General features: G+C 49.4%; 1 protein-coding gene across 3 annotated transcripts in view; it reads left to right on the top strand.

Annotated features, from left to right (window-relative positions):
• APBA1 (amyloid beta precursor protein binding family A member 1) overlaps window positions 1-17,611 on the top strand; it is a 229,298-nt gene extending 211,687 nt beyond the window's left edge. For all 3 annotated transcript variants that reach the window (XM_033237135.1, XM_033237136.1, XM_033237138.1), the window contains 4 exons: window positions 1,325-1,537; window positions 10,006-10,125; window positions 12,236-12,376; window positions 13,766-17,611. In XM_033237135.1, coding sequence (XP_033093026.1) covers window positions 1,325-1,537; window positions 10,006-10,125; window positions 12,236-12,376; window positions 13,766-13,837 — 546 coding nt within the window. In that variant the 3' untranslated portion in view covers window positions 13,838-17,611. The remainder of the gene's footprint in view (window positions 1-1,324; window positions 1,538-10,005; window positions 10,126-12,235; window positions 12,377-13,765) is intronic.
• The last annotated feature ends 2,581 nt before the right edge of the window (window positions 17,612-20,192 follow it).

The following is a 20,192-nucleotide window of genomic DNA, read 5'->3' on the forward strand; positions in this document are numbered from 1 at the left end:
CCGGTCATTGGCCAAGGCTGGTCAGGGGGTATATGAATTCGCTAGGGCTTCTGTCACAAAGTACCATGGACTGGGTGGCTTCAACAGCAGAAACCTATTGTCTCACAGACCTTGCAGTCAGAAGACCAAAAGCAAGATGTTGGTAGTGTTGGTTCCTTCTGAGGGCCATAAGAGAAGAATCTGTTCCAAGCCTCTCTCTTTGGCCTGTAGATGGCTGTCTTCACCCTGTGTCTTCACATCATCCTTTCTCCATGCATGTCTCTATGTCCAAATTTCCTCTTCTTTTTTTGATACCCATGACAGACAACCATTCCTCTTCTTACTTAAGGACACCAGCATATTGGATTAGAGCCCATATTAATCACCTCATTTAAAATTGGTTACCTCTGTTAAGACCTTATCTCCAAATAGTCACAATCTAAGTCTAAGGCACTGGGGGTTGGGAAGTCAACATACAAATTTTGGGGGGATACAATTCAACCTTAACAGAAGTTGTCTCCCATTCAGCTAAGGACAGTTCTCCAGGGAAGGGGCTGACTGAGCTTCAGCAGCTGGGGGAAGCGGACATCAACCTGTGAAGGGGACTTTGTCAAGTCCCCCAAAAATACACATACGTACTCTTTGTTGGATGCTTCCAAGAGGTGCAGTACCTTTTAGTGGCATCTCTGCAGGCCTCCCCAGAGTGCAAGTATCCAACATCAACTCCTGTCTTCTCTGCCCTGCCAGTAAAGGTTGTGAAAACTCTGTGTATCCAGGATATGCACTTCCTGTATGCATACCCAACCTTTGGTTGTGATAACTTCAGCATCACTTTTTTTTCTTTTTTCTCAACTTTTTCTGCTTGCAGAGAAGCGTTTCTATGTGTTTATTTATTTTTAACTCAAGAAACTTAAATGTCGGAGCGAATTGGGGAAGCACTGTGGGAGGGGGAACCTGCGCATGGAATTTGAAAAGCTATTTCTAGAAACCGTAACACACCACCCACCCACAGAGCCTCTTCCCCTGCCACTGAGGACAGGACTGAAGAAATTGAAAAACAACAAGGAAAAAAAAAAAAACTGGTGGTCCTCGTGGTTGTGTGCTGAGGCAAGTTTGTTTATGTGAAACAAGAGTGAATTACAAAAGAATATAGACCTGTGTGAATTCATTTCTTAAAAATTCCAAATGTGTGGAATGCTGAGAAGACAGGAACTCATCTGGGAAGTGTCTTCCCCCCAGGGAAGTGTCTCTTTGGGCGAGACAGGAATGGGGGAGAGGCTTTTTGATTTCTACCTACCCCAGATGGTTGCTGATGCAGGCTTTCTAAATGTTTTTCTCCTTCCAGGTTTTCATAGAGAAGCAGAAAGGAGAAATCCTAGGTGTGGTGATTGTGGAGTCTGGCTGGGGATCCATCCTCCCCACCGTGATCATTGCCAATATGATGCATGGTGGCCCTGCAGAGAAATCTGGGAAGCTGAATATCGGTGACCAGATCATGTCCATTAATGGCACCAGCCTGGTGGGCCTGCCTCTGTCCACCTGCCAGAGCATTATTAAGGTACCTGAATATGGGAAAAATCAGCTGCTGTGGTAAACCTCAAGTGATGTGAAGTGTGACCCCCGTCCAGTCATTAATGTTTATGAAAATATTCGAAGTGTCAGGTACCAAGGAAGACATAAACACAAAAGGCGTGGACTTGCACTCAGGAAGCTTACCATCAAGTTGCTGTTTACAGATTCTTCCCTGAAATCAATTTAGATCAGGGGAAGTGTATTTGGTTCACATAGCACTAATTTCTGATAGCAGCATGTCCCTCACAGGCATCACTAGCCAATCACAGCACTCTCCCACTAAGCCCAGACTCAGCCTCAACAGAAAAGGCTTCAGCTTGGGAATCCAGACAATCACTTATAGTCAGCCAGATACACTTGGCACGATTTACCATGCCTGTCAAAAAATCACAGAAATGCTTCAAATCTGAGCGCTTTTTCCTTCCCAGTGGCCCTGACTATGATGCAGGTGAGTTTGTCCTCCCTCAGACCCCGGGTGAAGCAACTCACATGTGCTCGTTGCCAGAAGAAGAAGGAAACTCTCTTCCAGTCCATGGAAGCTTTTTCATACCTGAGCATCCTTCCTGCTCAACCTGAACTGATGCTTATAAGGCTAAGAAGAGCTACTGGAAGGAAAATTAAATGTGAATACTTGAGAAGAAATGAGACTTTCTTTAGACATGAAGCATTCATGTGGAGTCTTTTGAGCACACTGGGACTTGCCGATTGCATGGCCAGTGTGACTGGGATGTCCCTCCTCCATGACAGCATCTGTAGACCCCAGTAGCTCTGCACCAAGTGCTGTGGTACTGTAGGTAGACTGAGATTCCACAACTTTTTTTTTGATCCCCCAGAGGTTTCCTGAAAGACTTAGCTAGAATGTAGCTGTGTACATATGTGCATGTGTGAGAGAGGGAGAAGGAGAAGGGAAGGGATGAATTCATGCAAATAGTCATAGTGAGCAAAAGAAAAATCACAAAGCCAGCATCCTTGGCTGAGCGGGTGGGGATGGGAGGTTAAGGTGAGTGTATAGGACACACGGATGGTGCCTTTTTGTTTTTAATGAAATGGATTAAATTCTAATTCCTTGTAAGATAATCACATCTGGAAAGAAATAGTCCTCTTTGGCCTCCTCTAATTTCTTTTTCTTATATCTTACACTTAAATGAATTCTACCTCTTGCTTAATACACATTAAAGATAAGATTAGAGAATCAACTTTGAACATGGATACTCATTCAGACAGGTTTAATTGGGCCTCTGTGAGGCAGAGCCGCGCTCTGGGGAAGCTGGCTTGACAGTATGCATGTGGAGGATAATTAGAGATGTGCAAGGGCTCTGCGGCCCTAAAAGCAAAGGTGAGAGGCTATGAGTGATTAGATGGCCCATTTTATGTGATTTTAAAGTTGACCTTGAAGGAGTAAAACCTAGGTCAGTAGCAGAAAGGGAAGTGGCCTTTGGAAGTTTCTGCTTGAATTGATGGACAGGGGCCGGTGTTGAGTCAGGGAAAGATGGGGTCTGAGCCTGGCCTGGAAAGGCTGGTCTGGTGTTGCTGTGATCGCATGGAGAGGCAAGCGGGAGGTGGGGCTGGGGAGGCAGGACCACAAGTCGCTCCTGCCAGTGAGCAAGTTGCTTATTAAACACCTTGGGTGCATGCATGAGAACTGCTGAGGGGCTGTGGGACCCAGGGATCCCATGGAGACAGTCCCTGCCCCCAGGGAGCTTGATCGGTTTGAGGAGAAGTGAAAGGACTTATGGCTTGCAGTGCTCAGTGCTGTGTGTCTGTGCTCTGGGTGCTCTGAGCGCTGTGTGCTCTGAGATATGTGTGGACTGACTTGCTGAACCTTCGGGGCAGCATTCTGTGGGCAGGTACTATTGTTGCACCCATTGTACAAGCTAGGAAGCTGAGGCACAGCAAGATGATATAATCATCCATGGTTAACGATTGGAGGATAAGCTTCCAATACAGACTCATCCCAGGGAGGGTGTCAGGTGAAATGCTAGGCCCAAGCCAGACCCTGAGGTGGTACTTCTCAGCCAAGGGTGATCTTGCATCCCCCAAAATGTATGGAGACTGTTTGGGTTGTCACCACTGGGGAGGAGAAGGTGCTGCCAGCATCCAGTGGGTAGAGGCCAGGGATGCTGTCAAACATCCTACGGTGCACAGCACAGCCCCACAGCACAGTTATCCAGCCCCAGATGAGGTTGAGAAACTCTGCCTGGGCGGTGTAGGAGTTCAGATGCAAGAGAGAGAAATCGATGAGAGAGGGAAGCTAGTCAGGGACGGTTTGTGGGGAGTTGGTCTGGGTCTAGAAGGGTTGGGGAGGAGGAGAGGGGATGGGGGATTAAGTATTGAATAATATTTGTGTTCCCTCCAAATGCATATTGAAACCCTAATCCCAATGTGATGCTATTTGGAGGTGGGGCCTTTAGGAAGTGATTAGCATGAGGGTGGAGCCCTCATGGTTGGGATTAGTACCCTTAAAAAAGGGACCCCAGCAAGCTTTCTTTTGCTATGTGAAGATACTAGAAGTTGGCCATCTGCAACTCAGAAGGGGACCTCACCAGAACCTGACAGTACTGGTACACTGATCTCAGACTTCCAGCCTCCAAAACTGTGAGAGAGAAATGTCTGTTGTTTGTAAGCCACCTAGTCTGTGGTACTTTGTCATGGCAGACTAAGAACAGACTCAGACAAGGGGAGGACTTAAGTAAAGGTGGGGATGGGGCCTGGGCAAGAACAAGCTGAGCTTCCTGAGGCTTGCAAGACTCCAGCTCATGGCCTGGAGTCACCTCCCTTCCTCCTCGGGACAGCCCACAAGGGGGACAGCAGATGCTAGGTGCACAGATGGGCCATCAGAAGACTTGCCCAGGGCCCCCAGCTGGCCAGTGAGTCCCCACCCTCCTGGGCATCCCTCCCTCCTCATCTGCGCGGGGAACAGAGGAGGGAAGCAGTGAGGCTCTGAGGGCGGCCTGACTCCCTCTGCAGCTGCCGTGGGATCACAGCATCAAGGTGGAAGCAAAGCTTTGCTGGAGTACAGACGGAGCTCTGTCTGCACAGTTTCCTAAGGGGAAATGGATTGTTTGAGGAGCTGAACTTTGATGTCTATAAATGTAGTCTCTATAGAACCAGAAAATTAAAAGGCCGAGTGGTGATGAAAGAGATGTAACTGATGAAGATGAAGAGTAAGAAAAGCAGTGCCTTCATGGCCGCCCATAGTGAAGAAGTACTTAACAGGGCAGACCCTGATTAGAGCACAGCTGAACTTCCTCCCTGCCACAGCGCGCCGCTTGTTGAATGGGGAGGTGTGATGGTCCGTCCGTGGACCACCCTGGCTGGTGGGAGGTGTAACCACTGATAACAGCCAGAATTGCCAGTACCAAATACAGACTGACTTCAGTGGGTTATATCACCTTTTAAAAATTCTCTAGAAAACACACCCCTTTTTGCCTGCACCTGGACAGATGTGCGCACTGCCCTACCCCTACTCCTCGGACCACTGCAGAGCAGCGTCTGGGCCGCTTCAAGGCTGTGTTCAGATTTGTTTCAGTGTATGTCCATGCTCTTTGCAGTGACTTTGATAAGCAACTCCCATCCTGATGAATCAGTGCTTCTCAAACTGATTGGAATCACCTGGGGACCTTGTTCGACTGCAGGTCTGATTCAGCGGGTGTAAGGTGGGATTCTGCGTTTTCAGCAGGCTCTGTGGGGGTGATGGCATCACCAGTCCGCAGGCCACACTTTCAGGAACAGGGGTCCAAAGTGTGCATTCTGCATCTGGCCTCTTCAATACTGGTTGACCATTTTCCCCCCAGATTAGAGGAAATAGATTTCTAGAGTAGAATTATAGGTATTGACTTGCCTTCCTCTTCCTACCTCTTATTTTTTGGGTCATAATTAATTCCCAAGGCATAATTATTGGTGGGCGGAACATTTGACAGGCTGTCTTTTTCTGGGCCTTTGCCTCTGTGGTCCTGCCCTCTGGGTTTTTGCTCTGTTTTGGAATAGCGCATAGCTTCCCTTGCTTCCCCAGGAGCATCATGGTTCTGCTCTCCCGTTGCTATAGAGACCATTCTGGCTTCTCTTTTCTCCCTCCGCCCCTCTTCTTTGGCCTTCCCCTCCCACCAGATTTCTTAATTTGCTGTACCGTTCCACTGTTGTCATGGGGACCAAATGACCCTTTATTTAATTGGCACCTCCAATAAAATGGCAGCTCAGAAATCTAAGTTAATGGGACCCAACATGAAACATTGATTAGGAACAGCAGAGCAAATGCATGGTCTGGTTGTTTCCAGTTGCTATTTCTCTAAGCCTCGTCTTGCAACACATTTTCCCCAATCTAGAAAATCTTTCACTGAGGGACAGATCAGGCATCTTAAATCAATTCACAGAGAAGGAAAGAACCCACCAGGGCAATGTGAAGTTTTTTAGGCAACATTGAGAAGATAATGTCATTCTCTTGCTTTTGGGTATGTTGGGTAACATTTTCTGTATCACACAAGCGTACCTAAATAATATCAGTGGTTAACAGGTGTAAACATTTAAAGCAGGTGGCTTTGCCTGAAGGGTTGAGATTCCAACAGCATACTCCTGTCTTCATCAATCATCTCTCTTCTTTCCCACAAATTCCTGGTCTCCTAGTTTGTGATTAGAGAGAAAGGAAAGGGTGAAGGGACTCAAGCCCCCTCTGGGCTCACAGCCCTGTGCTTAGTACCGATAATGTCTCTTGTCCAGCCCCAAAAAGGGTGCACTTCCCTGAATCTCCAGTGCCTAACACATTTCTTGGCACATGACAAGTGATTCGTAAATATTGGTTGATTAAGTGGGTGGGAAGGAGGAAGCACTCAAAGCAGATAAAAATATCTGCATGAATGTCTGAGCTGCTCTCCATCATACCTCCCAGCCCTGCAAAAGAAGCCCACTTTAAATTTCAGGAATAGGTTTAAGCATAATGGTTGAGATTTGGTGTTGCAGACAAAGGCATTTAGGAATAAACACATTAAAGGGGGTGCAGTCATTGAAATTAGAACTGCAAGAGACGTTAGCGAGCTTTACCATTTGTTGTGAAGATGAGGAAATAGAGGTGGGAGAAGGGTGAGCAAAGAGCGTCAGATCCCACTGCTTGGGGTAGCAGAAACAAAACTTGAGTTCAGGTCTTCTGACACCAGGAGAGTCCTCTTCACCAGGCTGTGCTGGTCCTGTTGATAGGAGCGGAAGGCCAGAGCATCTTCTCCCTTTGTTGATGGGGACGATGGGACCTGCTGCATATGGAAGGCCTGGATCCTTCGCAGATGTTCATTTCCCTGGGGAGAATCACACTCATTCCATTGCTGTGCTTTGGAATCATTTCCTTAACCAGAACAGTTCCCTGGAGATGTTCCAAAACCACCGGGAGATGCCGCATGAGTGTGAATGCCAAGTCACATGGTACATCGAGGCCACAAGCAGAGTGACAGCCATGGGGAGGCTTGAGTCCTGCAGAAAGCAGAGGAATTCAAAGCACTAGGGGAGCAGATGCTGACAGCGGGGAAATTGAGTTCCATCAAGATTCACACATTCGGAGCAGAAACTAGAACCACATCAGTGGGGAAGCCAGGGGGTGGGGGATTATGAGGACCAGGCACCCCAAAAAACTCTTGCCACGTAGGAAAGTGAACTAAAAAGATGGCCCCAATTCAAGGCTGGAATTTGGGGACGCAGATTTGTTCTGTGGCTGACCCTGGCATCTTTGTGGAGCAAGCCTTATTCACAAAAGACACATCCTGTCCGGTTGTGTATATGGGGCATTATGGTGTAGAAATACTGCACGTTTTGAATGCGGACAGACCTAGGATTGCATCTTGCTGTGTGTGAATGTGAGTGAGTCATTTAGTATCTCTGAGCCTTAGTTTCCTCTTCTATAATATATTTATAGAATAATTATGGCCACCACATTAAATGAGACAGCTCCTGTCCTTTCCAGGTCAATGCCAGACAACAGTGAGTGTCCAATGACAGGTAGTTACAGTCATTTTGGTTCCATTAGTTTCATCATCAGGGTAGGTTTTGATGCGCAGTGATCTTAGGGGTATTCCTGCATGACACAGACGTGCAGATGACTGACCACGGGTCAGCTGTATAGTGACTAGGCTAACAAAATTTCCCACAAGATGTCACCCTCACCCCACCCTTGCCAGCACCTGCTCTCACTGAGCACACTGGCTGCAGGTGTGACTAGTAAAATGACATCTTTGGATGTAATCATCCGTGGAGAAATTAAGCCACCTGGATGCAGATGAGGCCATTCATTGTTCTGCAGTAGTAGTCCACACCAGTTGTTCGCAAATTGAGCGTGCACCCAAATCATCTCGGAGACTTGTCATCCACAGATTCCTGGGTCCCACCCCTAGGTTTCTGATTCAGTGGGGCTTGGGTAGAGCCCAGAATTTGCACTTCTAAAAAGTGGCCAGGGGCTGCTGCTGCTGCTGCTGCTGTGTGGGGTTTAAGAGCCATTGGTATACACCTGCTGGCCAAGCATGGTAAAGCTGGATAACCAGAGACTAAATAGCCCCTACCTCTCCCTCAATCTAAAGCATATTCTGTGACTCAGATACAGAAGGGGTGTTGGTCATTTCTGCCACTCCAAGAAGCACTCTTGCTACAGATTCTGTTTGCAGTGAAGTTGTCTAACACCAGTTTCACGCCTCTGCTAGGCAGGGTGCCTGAGCAGGGATCCATAGTTCCAGTCCTGACCCCACAGAGCCCTTGGACAAAGCAAGCTCCATGTCTATGTCTTCATCATCTTTAAAATGTGAAATGTAAGTCCTGACCTCGCACTGAAAAAGATTTGGTAGACTGGTCAACGAGTGACAGCAGTAGTGGCTGTGGAATTTGCAGAATTCTATTTATAGAATAAGAGGCAGATGATCACCCTTCATGCATGCTTTTTGTGGATTTGTTACTGTTTTTTCCAGGTTCTCTTTCCACTTCACTCATAGAGGGTACAAACTGGACCCACTTGTGAACTGAGCAGATGCTGTCTCTGGGCGATACTGTGGGCTTAGATAGAACAGAGCTTGCCTTTTCCCTGAGTGCCTCCTCATTCCCTGGTAGCTGTTCTCCCCTGGAGGAAAAGTTACCCGCCTCTCCTCCCACCCACCCTACAGCTCCCTTTGGAGGAGTGGGCCTGGGGCTGACCTTGAGCAGTTTCCCAGACAGCTGGCCGTGTAGATGGGAGTCCAGTCGGGCAGGTGCTTCCCACTGAGGGTTCTCACCCGCACCGCCTCAGCTCTTGTAGCAGGGCCAGGGACTGCAGGGCCTCCAGCTACAACAGTGTGGTCTGTTTACCCCAGCATGCAAACAAGATTCTCCTGCATACCATGACTTGAAAAGGATGGGAAGGCACCTGCTATTGGTCACTCCTTCTATCCCATCTGGCAATCAGGAGTTTGTTGAGGCAGAGCAGGCACCCTGGGGAGACTGGAAAGTGGACATTTGTTTCAGGGCTGAGTTCCTTTTGCCTAGCACCCTCCTCTAGGATGAAGCTGACAAGTCAGTGGTCGGGCCTGCAGGAGCAAACCTTCCCACTGCCCAACTTAGGGCAAATGTAGCTTTGTGATGGTTTTCTAAAGATGCTTCTGAGCGCACCAGGGCTTCTCTCACAGCTGTGAGTCTGATCAAGGGACAGGAGCAAGAGCCTGCGATACACTGAGGTGGAAGCTTTCTACACAGTCACTGAAACTAGTCCCTTGCTTTAGTCAAAGATCAGCTTTCCCTCTATGCTCCACTTTAATTTAGAGGGAGAGGTGTGTCATCAGGGATCATGAAACAACAGTCTGCAAGTCATATTTCTTCCCCTTCCTTCTCCATCAACACCCATCCTGCAACCCTCCCCATTCTCCCAAGGACGCACACACTGATTGGAGTCCCTGGTTGCTGTGGGAATGTTGATAGCTGTAAAATCTCTAACCGGCAGAAAGAAGGGGAAAGAGGAGCATCAGAGACCAGAGAAAAGAGCCATGATGAATCAGGCCAGTTGCTGTGAGTTAGATGTCCTTTGTTAGAAGAGGAGTCATTGCTAGAGTTTGCTTTCCAGAAAGAAAATCCATTTCCCACTCGTGTCTTTCCTGGCTGGGGGAAATAGTGTGCCTCCTTCATCTTTGAAGTCAAAAAGTACATCTGACACTTCCTCATAGTTGCGCAAGTACTTTGATCAGATCCCTTGAGCCTAGTCCACTTCCCAAAAGGAAGGCATTGCCCACAGGAACCCCATCTGTGCATGGACTGAAAGGGCTCCATCTGCACCATGTGGCATCTTCCCTGGGTAGGTGAAGCCGAGCAGTGACTGTACCAGCCCGGGCACTGAAGGCCTGCAGGCAGGCAGTGGGTCCTTCGGAAGACTCAGTGTGGCTTCTTTTGCCTTTGGTGCTGCCTGCTTTTGTTTATTCTGTCTGCCTCAGTGGTCACCATAACCACTGTACTTTATTCATGTTTAAGGGCTTAAAGAATCAATCCCGAGTCAAGCTGAATATTGTGAGATGTCCTCCGGTCACCACCGTGTTAATCAGAAGACCAGACCTTCGCTACCAGCTGGGTTTCAGTGTCCAGAACGGAATTGTAAGTAGAACACCTTCCACATCCTTTTCCACAAGGTTGACAAAAATGTAGCATGGCCTTTGATTTTTTTTTTTTTTTAATTGAGATGGAGTCTTGCTCTGTCATCCAAGATGGAGTACAGTGGCACGATCTCAGCTCACTGCAACCTCTGCCTCCTGGATTCAAGGGATTCTCCTGCCTCAGCCTCCTGAGTAGCTGGGACTACAGGCATGTGCCACTCTGTCCAGCTAATTTTTGTATTTTTAGTAAAGATGGGATTTCACCATACTGGCCAGGCTGGTCTTGAACTCCTGACCTCGTGATCTGCCTGCCTCTGCCTCCCAAAGTGCTGATATTACAGGGCCTTTGATTTTCTTTCTTTTTTTTTTTTTTTTAAGTCAATTTGTTCCCTGAAGGAATCCATCAAGAAAGACATGAGTGGATGAAGCAGGCTCAGCTCCCTCTCTGGACACAGTCCCTTCAGCGGAGATTCCCACCCAGAACCCAGCATTTCTGTGACATACAGGGCTGTCCTCCTGGCTGCTAGCTTGAGAGTTTGGGATGCGCCCTCCAAGAGCCTCCTCGCCTCTGGGCTGGCCACCCAGGCGGCACAGAGTCCCCGCAGATCAGCTGACTCCCAAGCCTGGGGTGGTACGGTGCAGGGGCCGGCCGAGTTCCCACAGTCACAACTGGTACTCACACAGTGTGGTGTTTGAGTGATCATTCAAACCTTGGGCTTCAGGCGAAGCCAGACGGATCACTTAAGGCCAGGAGTTCGAGACCAGCCTGGCCAACATGGCAAAACCCAGTCTCTACTAAAACTACAAAATTAGCCAGGTGTGGTGGCGGACACCTGTAATCCCAGCTACTCAGGAGGGTGAGGCAGGAGGATCACCTGAACCCGGGAGACAAAGGTTGCAGTGAGCAGAGATTGTGCCACTGCACTCCAGCCTAGGCGATAGAGCTAGATTCTGTCTCAAAAAAAAAAAAAAGTGTCCTAGATAATTAAAATATCATTCCAAATACATTTTAAGGTTTAGAAATACCCTTGAACTTCCCATTTGGGGATGAAATATCGGGTCCCACTTTCTGCATTCTTCGTACCTGAGTAGCCTAGTTTGCCTATTAGGAGAGGACCTAGGCTGACTCTTTACAGTTTAACTCTGAGATCATCTTTTCATTGGTTTGTACGTGTACTTGTTTGCTTTGTTCATGGTTAAATAGTATTAAAAGTTCGGATATGAATAAGGAGTTGTTAACACCTATGGGTCCACTGGGAAAACACCTAAGGAGTGTTTTGACCCCAGACTAGCTAACAGAGCAGCTGGGCCACACACTCACAGAATCACACAGCATGTTGCTGCAAGATGTCACTTGCAATCTTGTCTGCATCCACTTTAAATAAAGGTGCATGGTCTGGAATGAAAAGCCAACTTAGTAAATTCAGACCTACTCTTTTAGGAAAAGTTATGTTGCAGTGTGTGTGAGGTGAGGGTGGAGGGCCCATCAGCCCTGCCTGCAGCCTCGGGTCACTGTGGTGGCTGACTGTGCCATCACAAAATCTAGCCTCACTGTCGTTTCTGTGGGAAGGGAGTTTGAACAGGGGCCGCTGAATTGGGAAGCTCTAAAGGAGCCTCTCCCTCCCAGCCAGCCACACTTTGGAACACAGAGTGGAGTTCCAGCCCCACAGTGGCTCAGGCAATTGTGACCCTAAAAACAGTCTGCTGCATTAAACACTTTGGTGCTTGAGTGCTTGAGTCCCAGTCATGACTGCGGGAACTAACACTAACCTGTGTCACACAGGCTAACAGTTTGAAAACACTGGCGACTCTGCAACAGGCCCAAATGGCCCTTTTTACCCAGCCCCAGCTGGGATGAGAAGTAGAATTCAGTGTGCCGTAAAAACAGTGATGTGCTACAGTCTCTGTGCAAGCCACATGAACAAGGTGGCCATGTGGACCAACAGCACCTACTTTTTTGTGAAAAGACACTAAGAGAGTTAAATGCCCAAAGCCTAACCATGTCAGTTGCTCCAAGAGCAGAGTGCGGGGGAGGGGCTTTCGGGAAAGACGGCCTTCCAGCCCGGCCACACTCTCTGCCATGAAGGTAACACAGCCTTTGACTCTGGCAGATCTGCAGCCTCATGAGAGGGGGAATAGCTGAGAGAGGAGGCGTCCGTGTGGGGCACCGGATCATTGAAATCAATGGACAGAGCGTCGTGGCCACCCCCCACGAGAAGATCGTCCACATTCTCTCCAATGCTGTTGGGGAGGTAGGAGAGATCCAGGGCTGGGGGTGGTGCTGAGGGCCGCGTCTGGTGCCCCTGCCTCATATGCCCACTGTGGCCCTGAGCAGTCCTTCTGGGAAAACTCCCTGAGTTTCCAATCCTGAACACTCCCCAACAAGCACACCTATCTGTCTCTGACCAAATGCCAAACACATTTGCAAGCGGTTGTCCGGTAGCGCCTCCATGAAATGGAATCAGGTCACCCTCAGCCTTCTCTTTCATCTGATGTGCTCACCTTCTCTTTTCAGCACTCAGCTTTCTGTTGCTTTTCTGTATGGTTGCCTAAGTTGCCTCCATTTTCCCCAGTTAATCTCCCCAAATGTATTTAAAAGATTTAACTCTTAGACTCAAGTCAAATCAACAAAGTGGCCCTCCAGAGGTGTGACCCCAGTGCAGTGTGGCGTGACATATCATCACTGCTGTCAGTCAGTCATCACTGCTATCAGTCATCACTGCTGCCATTCATCACTGCTGTCAGTCATCACTGCTGTCATTCATTTATCACTGCTGTCAATCATCACTGCTGTCAGTTATCACTGCTGTCATTCATTTATCGCTGCTGTCAGTCATCACTGCTGTCATTCATTTATCACTGCTGTCATTCATTTATCACTGCTGTCAGTCATCACTGCTGTCATTCATTTATCACTGCTGTTAATCATCACTGCTGTCAGTCATCACTGCTGTCATTCATCACTGCTGTCAGTTATCACTGCTATCAGTCATCACTGCTGTCATTCATCACTACTGTCAGTCATCACTGCTGTCATTCATTTGCCACTGCTGTCAGTCATCACTGCTGTCATTCATTTATCACTGCTGTCAGTCAACACTGCTGTCATTCATCACTGCTGCCAGTCATCACTGCTGTCATTCATTGATCACTGCTGTCAGCCATCCACTGTCAGTCATCACTGCTGTCAGTCACTGCTGCTGTCATCCATCACTGCTGTCAGTCATCACTACTGTTCTAGGGCTGATTTGTCATCCTTGCCTTATCTGCCAAGAGAGGTGAGGGAGGCAGGTGCCCTAAGAAGCCTCGAGCCCTTCTCCCTCCATTCTCAGAGTTCTTGCTTTTAAAAGGGTAGGGTCTGGTGAGAGCAAGAGCATTTGACTGAGAAATAAGCCTTGCCTGGTTTTTGTTGTTCATTTCTGTCACCCCTAAGCTTTTGAGAAAGTCAGTGGATTTCACCCTTCCTGGAGGCCACCCTGGGTCAGGTCCGTGGTGGTGGCTGGGCAGTAGGAGAGTATCTTCAAAACCCTCTATGGGAGAGGCACTGCCTCTCTCGCCAGCCCTGGGCAGTGCCCATGCAGCCAGCCCCCAGCCTCAGCCCCCAGCCTCAGCCCCCACTAAAGTGTGTTCTGTACCCTCAGATTCACATGAAGACAATGCCAGCCGCCATGTACAGGCTGCTGACGGCCCAGGAGCAGCCCGTTTACATCTGACTGCGGCTGCACGCGGTGGCATGCATGGAGGACTCTCCTCATCGTGGTTGTGTTTCTCGTGCTGCATCCCTGTGTGTCCACTGAGACATTCCCCTCTTGCGCCCAGCATTCAGTTTTACACAGGAAGAGAAGAATCCGCAAGGACCTCTTTACTCTCTCCGATTCGCTTTTTTTTTTTTTTTTTTTTTTAATACCAGGGAAGGTTCGTATGCACTCCCTTGAGGATGGAGAGCAGCCAGCATCCACTGGTACCGACCCAGGACCATCCTGGAGGGCCTTCTGGGCGTGTCCAGGGGTGGGCTGTCACTGCCTAAGGGGGAATCCTCCCTTCCCAAGAGGTGCAGACCTCTGAGAAGGAGCTCCCAGGGCAGTGAAGCAGCTGATTCAGCAGTGCCTAAAACCCAGTTGCTGATCTCTGCTCTCTGAGTTTGTCTGTGGGAATGTGGTAGTACCCCGGGCCAGCCCACGTCATTAAGGTTATGCACTGCCTGCCTTGTAGTTGGGGCACCATACATTATTTCCTCCCAGAATCTCTGAGCCAACCTTAAACCTCTTCTATTGCTAGTTTTGATTTCAACGTATGTGTGTTTTCTAATACGAGCCTTCTGACCCCAGGATAAAAGGGGAAATAACTGCCTTGGGCAAGGACACCATAGTGTCACAGAGAGCTTGGCAATTCATGGGGCATCTGAAGCTTTGCCAGCTTGTCCTGAAGTTACCAACCATTAGATAAACTCAGGCAGGTACTGTCTGCTTCTCTCTCTGTATCTCTCACACACACAGTCCCATTTGCATATCACCCTTCCCTGCTCTCACCACCAATGAGACAAGCTGAAGATTAGGCACACAGATCCCCTGGAAACCCACCTCTCTGGGAGGCCCCTTCCCTGGCAGGTGGCCAGGAGGGCGGGGGGCTGCTCAGCCTCATTCTGAGAGACCTGCCCTCTCTGCGGCTGAGGCCCAGCCCCTCCAGCACCGCCTTGGTTTAAAGCATCCTCCTCCTGGACTCCCCTTCCTGCCGAACACACATCCCAGGGGTCTGGGAAGGAGGGACTGTTCCCCAGAAGGCGCGCTCCAGGTGCGATTGTGTCTTGTTTCCTGGCCCAAGGCAAGACCAGCTTTCTTTGCTCAGGGCCACTAGGCAGCATGTGATACTGGAAAGGCCAGAACAGTACATAAGCCACAAAATTAAGGGGACAATAGCAACCTCAAGTTATGCCTCAGAATCCCCAGAGGTGGCCCACAAACACCCTCTTGCTGCCTTGTGGGCCTGAGAGCATTTTCAGCTGGTGTGGAGTGTTCTGTGTTTTCATCAGGTGCCTCATATTTATGGCTTCTGTCTCAGTTCAGTGTAGATGTTTTAGTCATATTATAATTCTGAGCCAGTTTTCACTTGGTCCAAAGAGCATTTTGTTTCCATGTGAGGTGTGATTTGGCTTTGCTTCTGTTTTGTTTCATTCATGGCCTCAGTAGAGACAGGGGAAGAGAAACTAATATATTTTGTAATTAATATAGTCCCTGTTCTCTGCATCCAGGATATTTATGTTGTGTCTACGGAAATAGGAACTCAGTGAGCAAATGTTGGATAGCATGTATTTATAGAGAGAATGGAGGGATTCTAAGGAGGGAGAAAAGTGACTATAACAAGATGAGGGACAAGAGACTTCAACCAGAGAGCTCTGTGATCAGCTCCCTGAGATCTCTATACCTTCTGAGTTTTCTGCTTAGAATCAGGGAAGCGCAATGCTTGAAAGGAATGAGCAGCGGAATCTCAGTTTCACAAAGGAGCCTTAAGGAAGGGAGGCCGCTGGCTGCCCAGGTGCCCTGTAGGGAAAGGGGCTTCTGCCATTGCAGAGAGTGGCACGGGGTGGGGCCAGGGGCTCTGGGATGGGCCATAAAGCTCCCCAGGACTTCTTTGAAGGGTGCTTTACAGAATGTTGCTGGGAGACCAGCCCCAAGGTCAACCCATCACAAACGTGAGTACCAGGAAGGAACCATGGCCTGGGTTCTCCATTTGCTGTAGAGTATCTGGTGATACAATGAGACACTAAAGAGTCACCAGCCGGTTCATCTTTCCTCTGCCAATAAGAGTGGATAGAACAGGAATGAAGTGTTACTGGTGGCATTTCAGGCATCAGGAGCCTTGGAAAATCATTGCAGGGGCTCATGCCTGTCTGTCCCCAGGCACCTGGGCAGCACCACAGAGGCCCGCCCACGATTGGCCAGGGGACAGAACTCCAGTAGTGCGTCCCTGTACAACCTGCACATAGCAGTTACCTATCTTCACCTCAAGGAGAGAGTGTACTTTCTATTCCTACTGCACAAAAACCTTGTAAACTTTGAGAGGTGCTGAAGAAGCCAATTCTGCAAGCTCTCCTGGAGGGACTGACATTGTAATGTAAGAGTGAGATGACTTGTCCACCATATTCTTTTGTGTTAATCCAGGTGTGTCTTCACACCCAGTGAGTGGAAGTTGCTGGAGCTCGGTACAGGTCCACCCAACTGAAGTGGGTTCTTTTTCCCGCTACCACTGGGCCAAGGGAGTGAGCCTAGCTATGGTCACCCCAGCAGCCAGAGTCTTAAAAGTGAGTCACTAGATTTTTTGAAAGTCCCAAGAGAAGTGGGTCTTCCCTTCTGTCATCCCAGTATATATAGTTATATATGTAAATATCTAAATACCCCGTGTAATGGGAAGGCTACGTACAGAGCAGCCTTCCCAAACGCTGCGAGGGCACAGAGCCGCTGTGGCTGCTCCACCAGGACGTGCTGGTGGCTCAGCTTTGGGGATGGACTCCCACATTCACCTCCCCCTCCTGGTCCAGGCAGAGGCACCAGAACCCACCCTGCCTCTTCTCCAATGTGAGCATTTCAGGGAGCCACCATCAGCCTTGGGTTCACGAGAGGGAGAAATCCCCAAAGACCAATGCCTGGAGCCCACTTCTCCAGTGACACCTTCCCTCACCAGAGCAGGCTCCTAGGAGCGCATTGCAGGGGCGCCGGGTCCCTGTGCACGGGTTTGCTTTCTGAACATTGCCCATCAACACCGCCTTCAGGGAGTCCCAGAGTAACCTACTACCTCCCCCATCGCTCCTCTGCCCCCCTCACCCTGTGGGCACCAACACCTCCCGCACACGGATGAAAACCATCTACAGAGCCCTTCCCGGGTCCCTCGACCCAGCGGTGTAGCCGTTACCAATGTTTACAACCAGGGGCCGCCCCTCCTTAGATGTGTTGACTCACATTCACAGGCCGCCTGTCGGTTTGAGTTTCATGTCTGTCTCCTTCCCTGGCCTGGGTCGACTTGAGCACACAACTCGATCTTTCTTCCCCTCCGTCAAGGCAGTGTGTGAGGACTGTGTGGGAATGACATTTCTTGTACATACTTAGCACAGCACCTAGAGTATGAACTTGTACTATTGTTCTGTAAAGAGGGTGAAATAGAGCTTATTGTAAAGCGTCGGGAGAAGTATAGTATTGTATTTGTAACAATATCGTTCTTTGTATACACAAAACTCAATGATCTATATATAAATATAAATAAATATATAAATAAAATATATCTACACGTAAGCCTGGAATGTGGACACCGCACACCCACTGAATGTACTTCCTCGACAGTCTGGTCACTGGTCCTTCCCTCCCTCCTCTGTACCGTGGCCACAGTCATCCGGTTTGGGGTTGTGATGTATTTACTGTGCTATCTTCCTTTATTTAACTGAACGCTAATGTCTGTATAAGAGTTGCTGCAACAATAAACAAGAACTTCACCTCTTGGCCTGGCCAAGTGTCTTCTTGTTGCAGGGAAGGCACAGGATTGTGTGATGAGTTTGTCTTTTCCCTAACAGACTAGCTCCTACCCACCCTACAGGTGCCCAGAGCCTAGGAGTTCTCTAAATGAGCTTTTCCAATTCTGTGGAACTGACTTGGTTTTAGACAAGAAAGGCTGTGTTCTCCTGTCCCAGTTGATCCTCCAGTCCTGTGGGTCTCCTTTGAACACACTGAACTGGAGAAAGAGAAATTCTCTGGATTTCATACTTGACATCCTCCGTGAGGGTAGGAAAACAGGAATTAATTCTCCCCCACCTCGGTCATATCCCATAAGGGAGGTGCCTTTTGGTAAGGGACTAAGACCTAAGTGGACAGTGGAAAACAGCGCCCTGAGAGGCCCACGTGTGAGAAGGTTCTGGAAGGTTTCCTCCTGGTGCTCTTTGGAAATTCATGTTTTGAAGGTTGCCAGGCATGCCCTCCCTGCTGCCAGGGGCATGCTGGGGCCCTGGACTCCCCAACACAGAGGGTCCAGCCCTGTTCCAAAGCAGACTGCTCATCAGCTTTTTCTTTGCATATGCCCCTCCCCGTCTTCACTGCAAAGCCTGTTGCAGCCCCATCAGGTCCGTAGCTGCTGAAAGCCCTGAACATGGAGGCAGGGCCTTGTCCCAAGGGTCCTGTGGCCTGGCCCCGAGGAACCCCTTCTCCATCCTTCTCACAGCAAGCAGAGTGTCCCACCACCGGCATGGCTGCTGCTGGATCAAGTGGGAAGAAAGCACCTTGAACTGGTGTCAGGGGAAGTCACAATTTGGAGAATGACAGCTAGTCCTTATAGCACCTTCCACGTGCCAAGCGTCCTACAGAGATGAACTTGGTAACTCCCCACAACACCTCTAAGTGGTAGAAGCTTTTCCTGTATTATCATTGTCTCCATTTTATACAGGAAGAAACGGGCACAGAGGGTTCAAGCACTTATGCTCAGCTTTCCGATGACTCCCACCTGTGCCCACCTGTGCCCACCTGGGAAGGGCTTGTCATCGCACATGGATGAACTCGGCGTTAGATTTTTTTTCTCCTTGGATTCTTAAAATGTTTTTCTTCCAGGTTTTCTTCCATTGACTTGCAAACCACAATCTCTCATTCACATCAGGCTGCCCCATTTCCCCATCCCCAGACTGGAATTGCGCACTGCCCTGGGAGAGCAGAGCTTGCACTCAGCTCCCTCCTTCCCTCCCTCCCTCGCTCCCTGTCTCCTTCTTTGGGTCCCTTTATGGGAAGCGGCATGGGCAGGAGGTGCACAGAGGTTCCCCTACATTAGGAGTTGCCCTTGGGAAGGTCACAGGCCTCGCCTTGCTGTTTCATTCTGCTGATCTAGTTCACTGACCAGGAGATCAATGAAGACAAACGGTAGCAACCGGGCATTTGGGGTCCCTGAGCCCTGGGCCCCATCTTCCAGCTGACCCCTTAGCCACAGTCCTCTAAAGCAGCAGTCTCCACCCTTTTTGGCACCAGGGACCAGTTTCGTGGAAGACAGTTTTTCCAGAGACTGGGTACCAGGGAGGTGGATGGTTTGGGGATGATTCAAGCACATTGTATTTATTGTGCACTTTATTTCTATGATGATTATATTGTAATATATAGTGTTCTGTGGTGAACTGTATAATTTAGTGGGAGCCCTGAACTTGTTTTCCTGCAACTCGATGGTCCCATCTAGGGTTGATGGGAGACAGTGAGAGATCATCAGGCATTAGATTCTCGTAAGAAGCATGCAGCCGAGATCCCTCCCATGCACAGTTCACGATAGGGTTCACACTCCTATGAGAATCTACTGCTGCTGCTGATCTGACAGGAGGCGGAGCTCAGGCGGTAATGTGAGCCAGCGATGGCGAGTGGCTGTAAATACAGATGAAACTTCGCTCACTTGTTGCTCGCCTCCTGCTGTGTGGCACAGTTCCTAACAGGCCACACACTGGTACCAATCTGCGCACGCCTCTAAAGTGCACACCTCTTCCACCCAGGTTGTGTCCCCAGCTGCCTGCAGCCGCCATCTCCCCAGCCAGCAAGCTCCTGCAGCATCCAGCAACCATCCTCCTCACCCTCAGAGGAAGGGAGGCGCACCCCTGGTTGTCTCTCCCCTGCCCATCCTGGAGCCACTGCTTTCTATTATCTCTCTCACCGCCCACAGCGCCGCACCTTCTGCTGGTCCAGTCCCTCAGCCACACGTAGATAAGATGGTCACCAGTGCCCAGTTCAGTGTGTGGGGAGGCAAGTGGAGGGCACGGCCCTCAACCTTCACAGTGATGCTCTTGGGGTTCACCTCCCTTGACTTGAGGTCAATCTTCCCTTGCCTCCCAGAGTGGAGAGGCGAGTAAGTAGCTCCTTTCCTGAATTCTGCACCCATCCCCCGCCAATGACAACACCCCTCTCACTTCACCAGGATGAAGAGGGGAAGGCAGCTGGTGGAAGGGTCTAGTCTTTGAACTGGCACCTCTCAGCAAGCTCCCTGGAAGTGCGTCTGTCCCACAGGAGACCACAATCCCCTGATGGATGGTGTCTGCCTGTGTGGGTGGGGTCTGCCCCCACGGGAAGG

Source organism: Trachypithecus francoisi, unplaced genomic scaffold (assembly GCF_009764315.1).
Source record: "Trachypithecus francoisi isolate TF-2019V2 unplaced genomic scaffold, Tfra_2.0 Lachesis_group16, whole genome shotgun sequence".
In the NCBI taxonomy this organism is placed as follows: Eukaryota; Metazoa; Chordata; class Mammalia; order Primates; family Cercopithecidae; genus Trachypithecus; species Trachypithecus francoisi.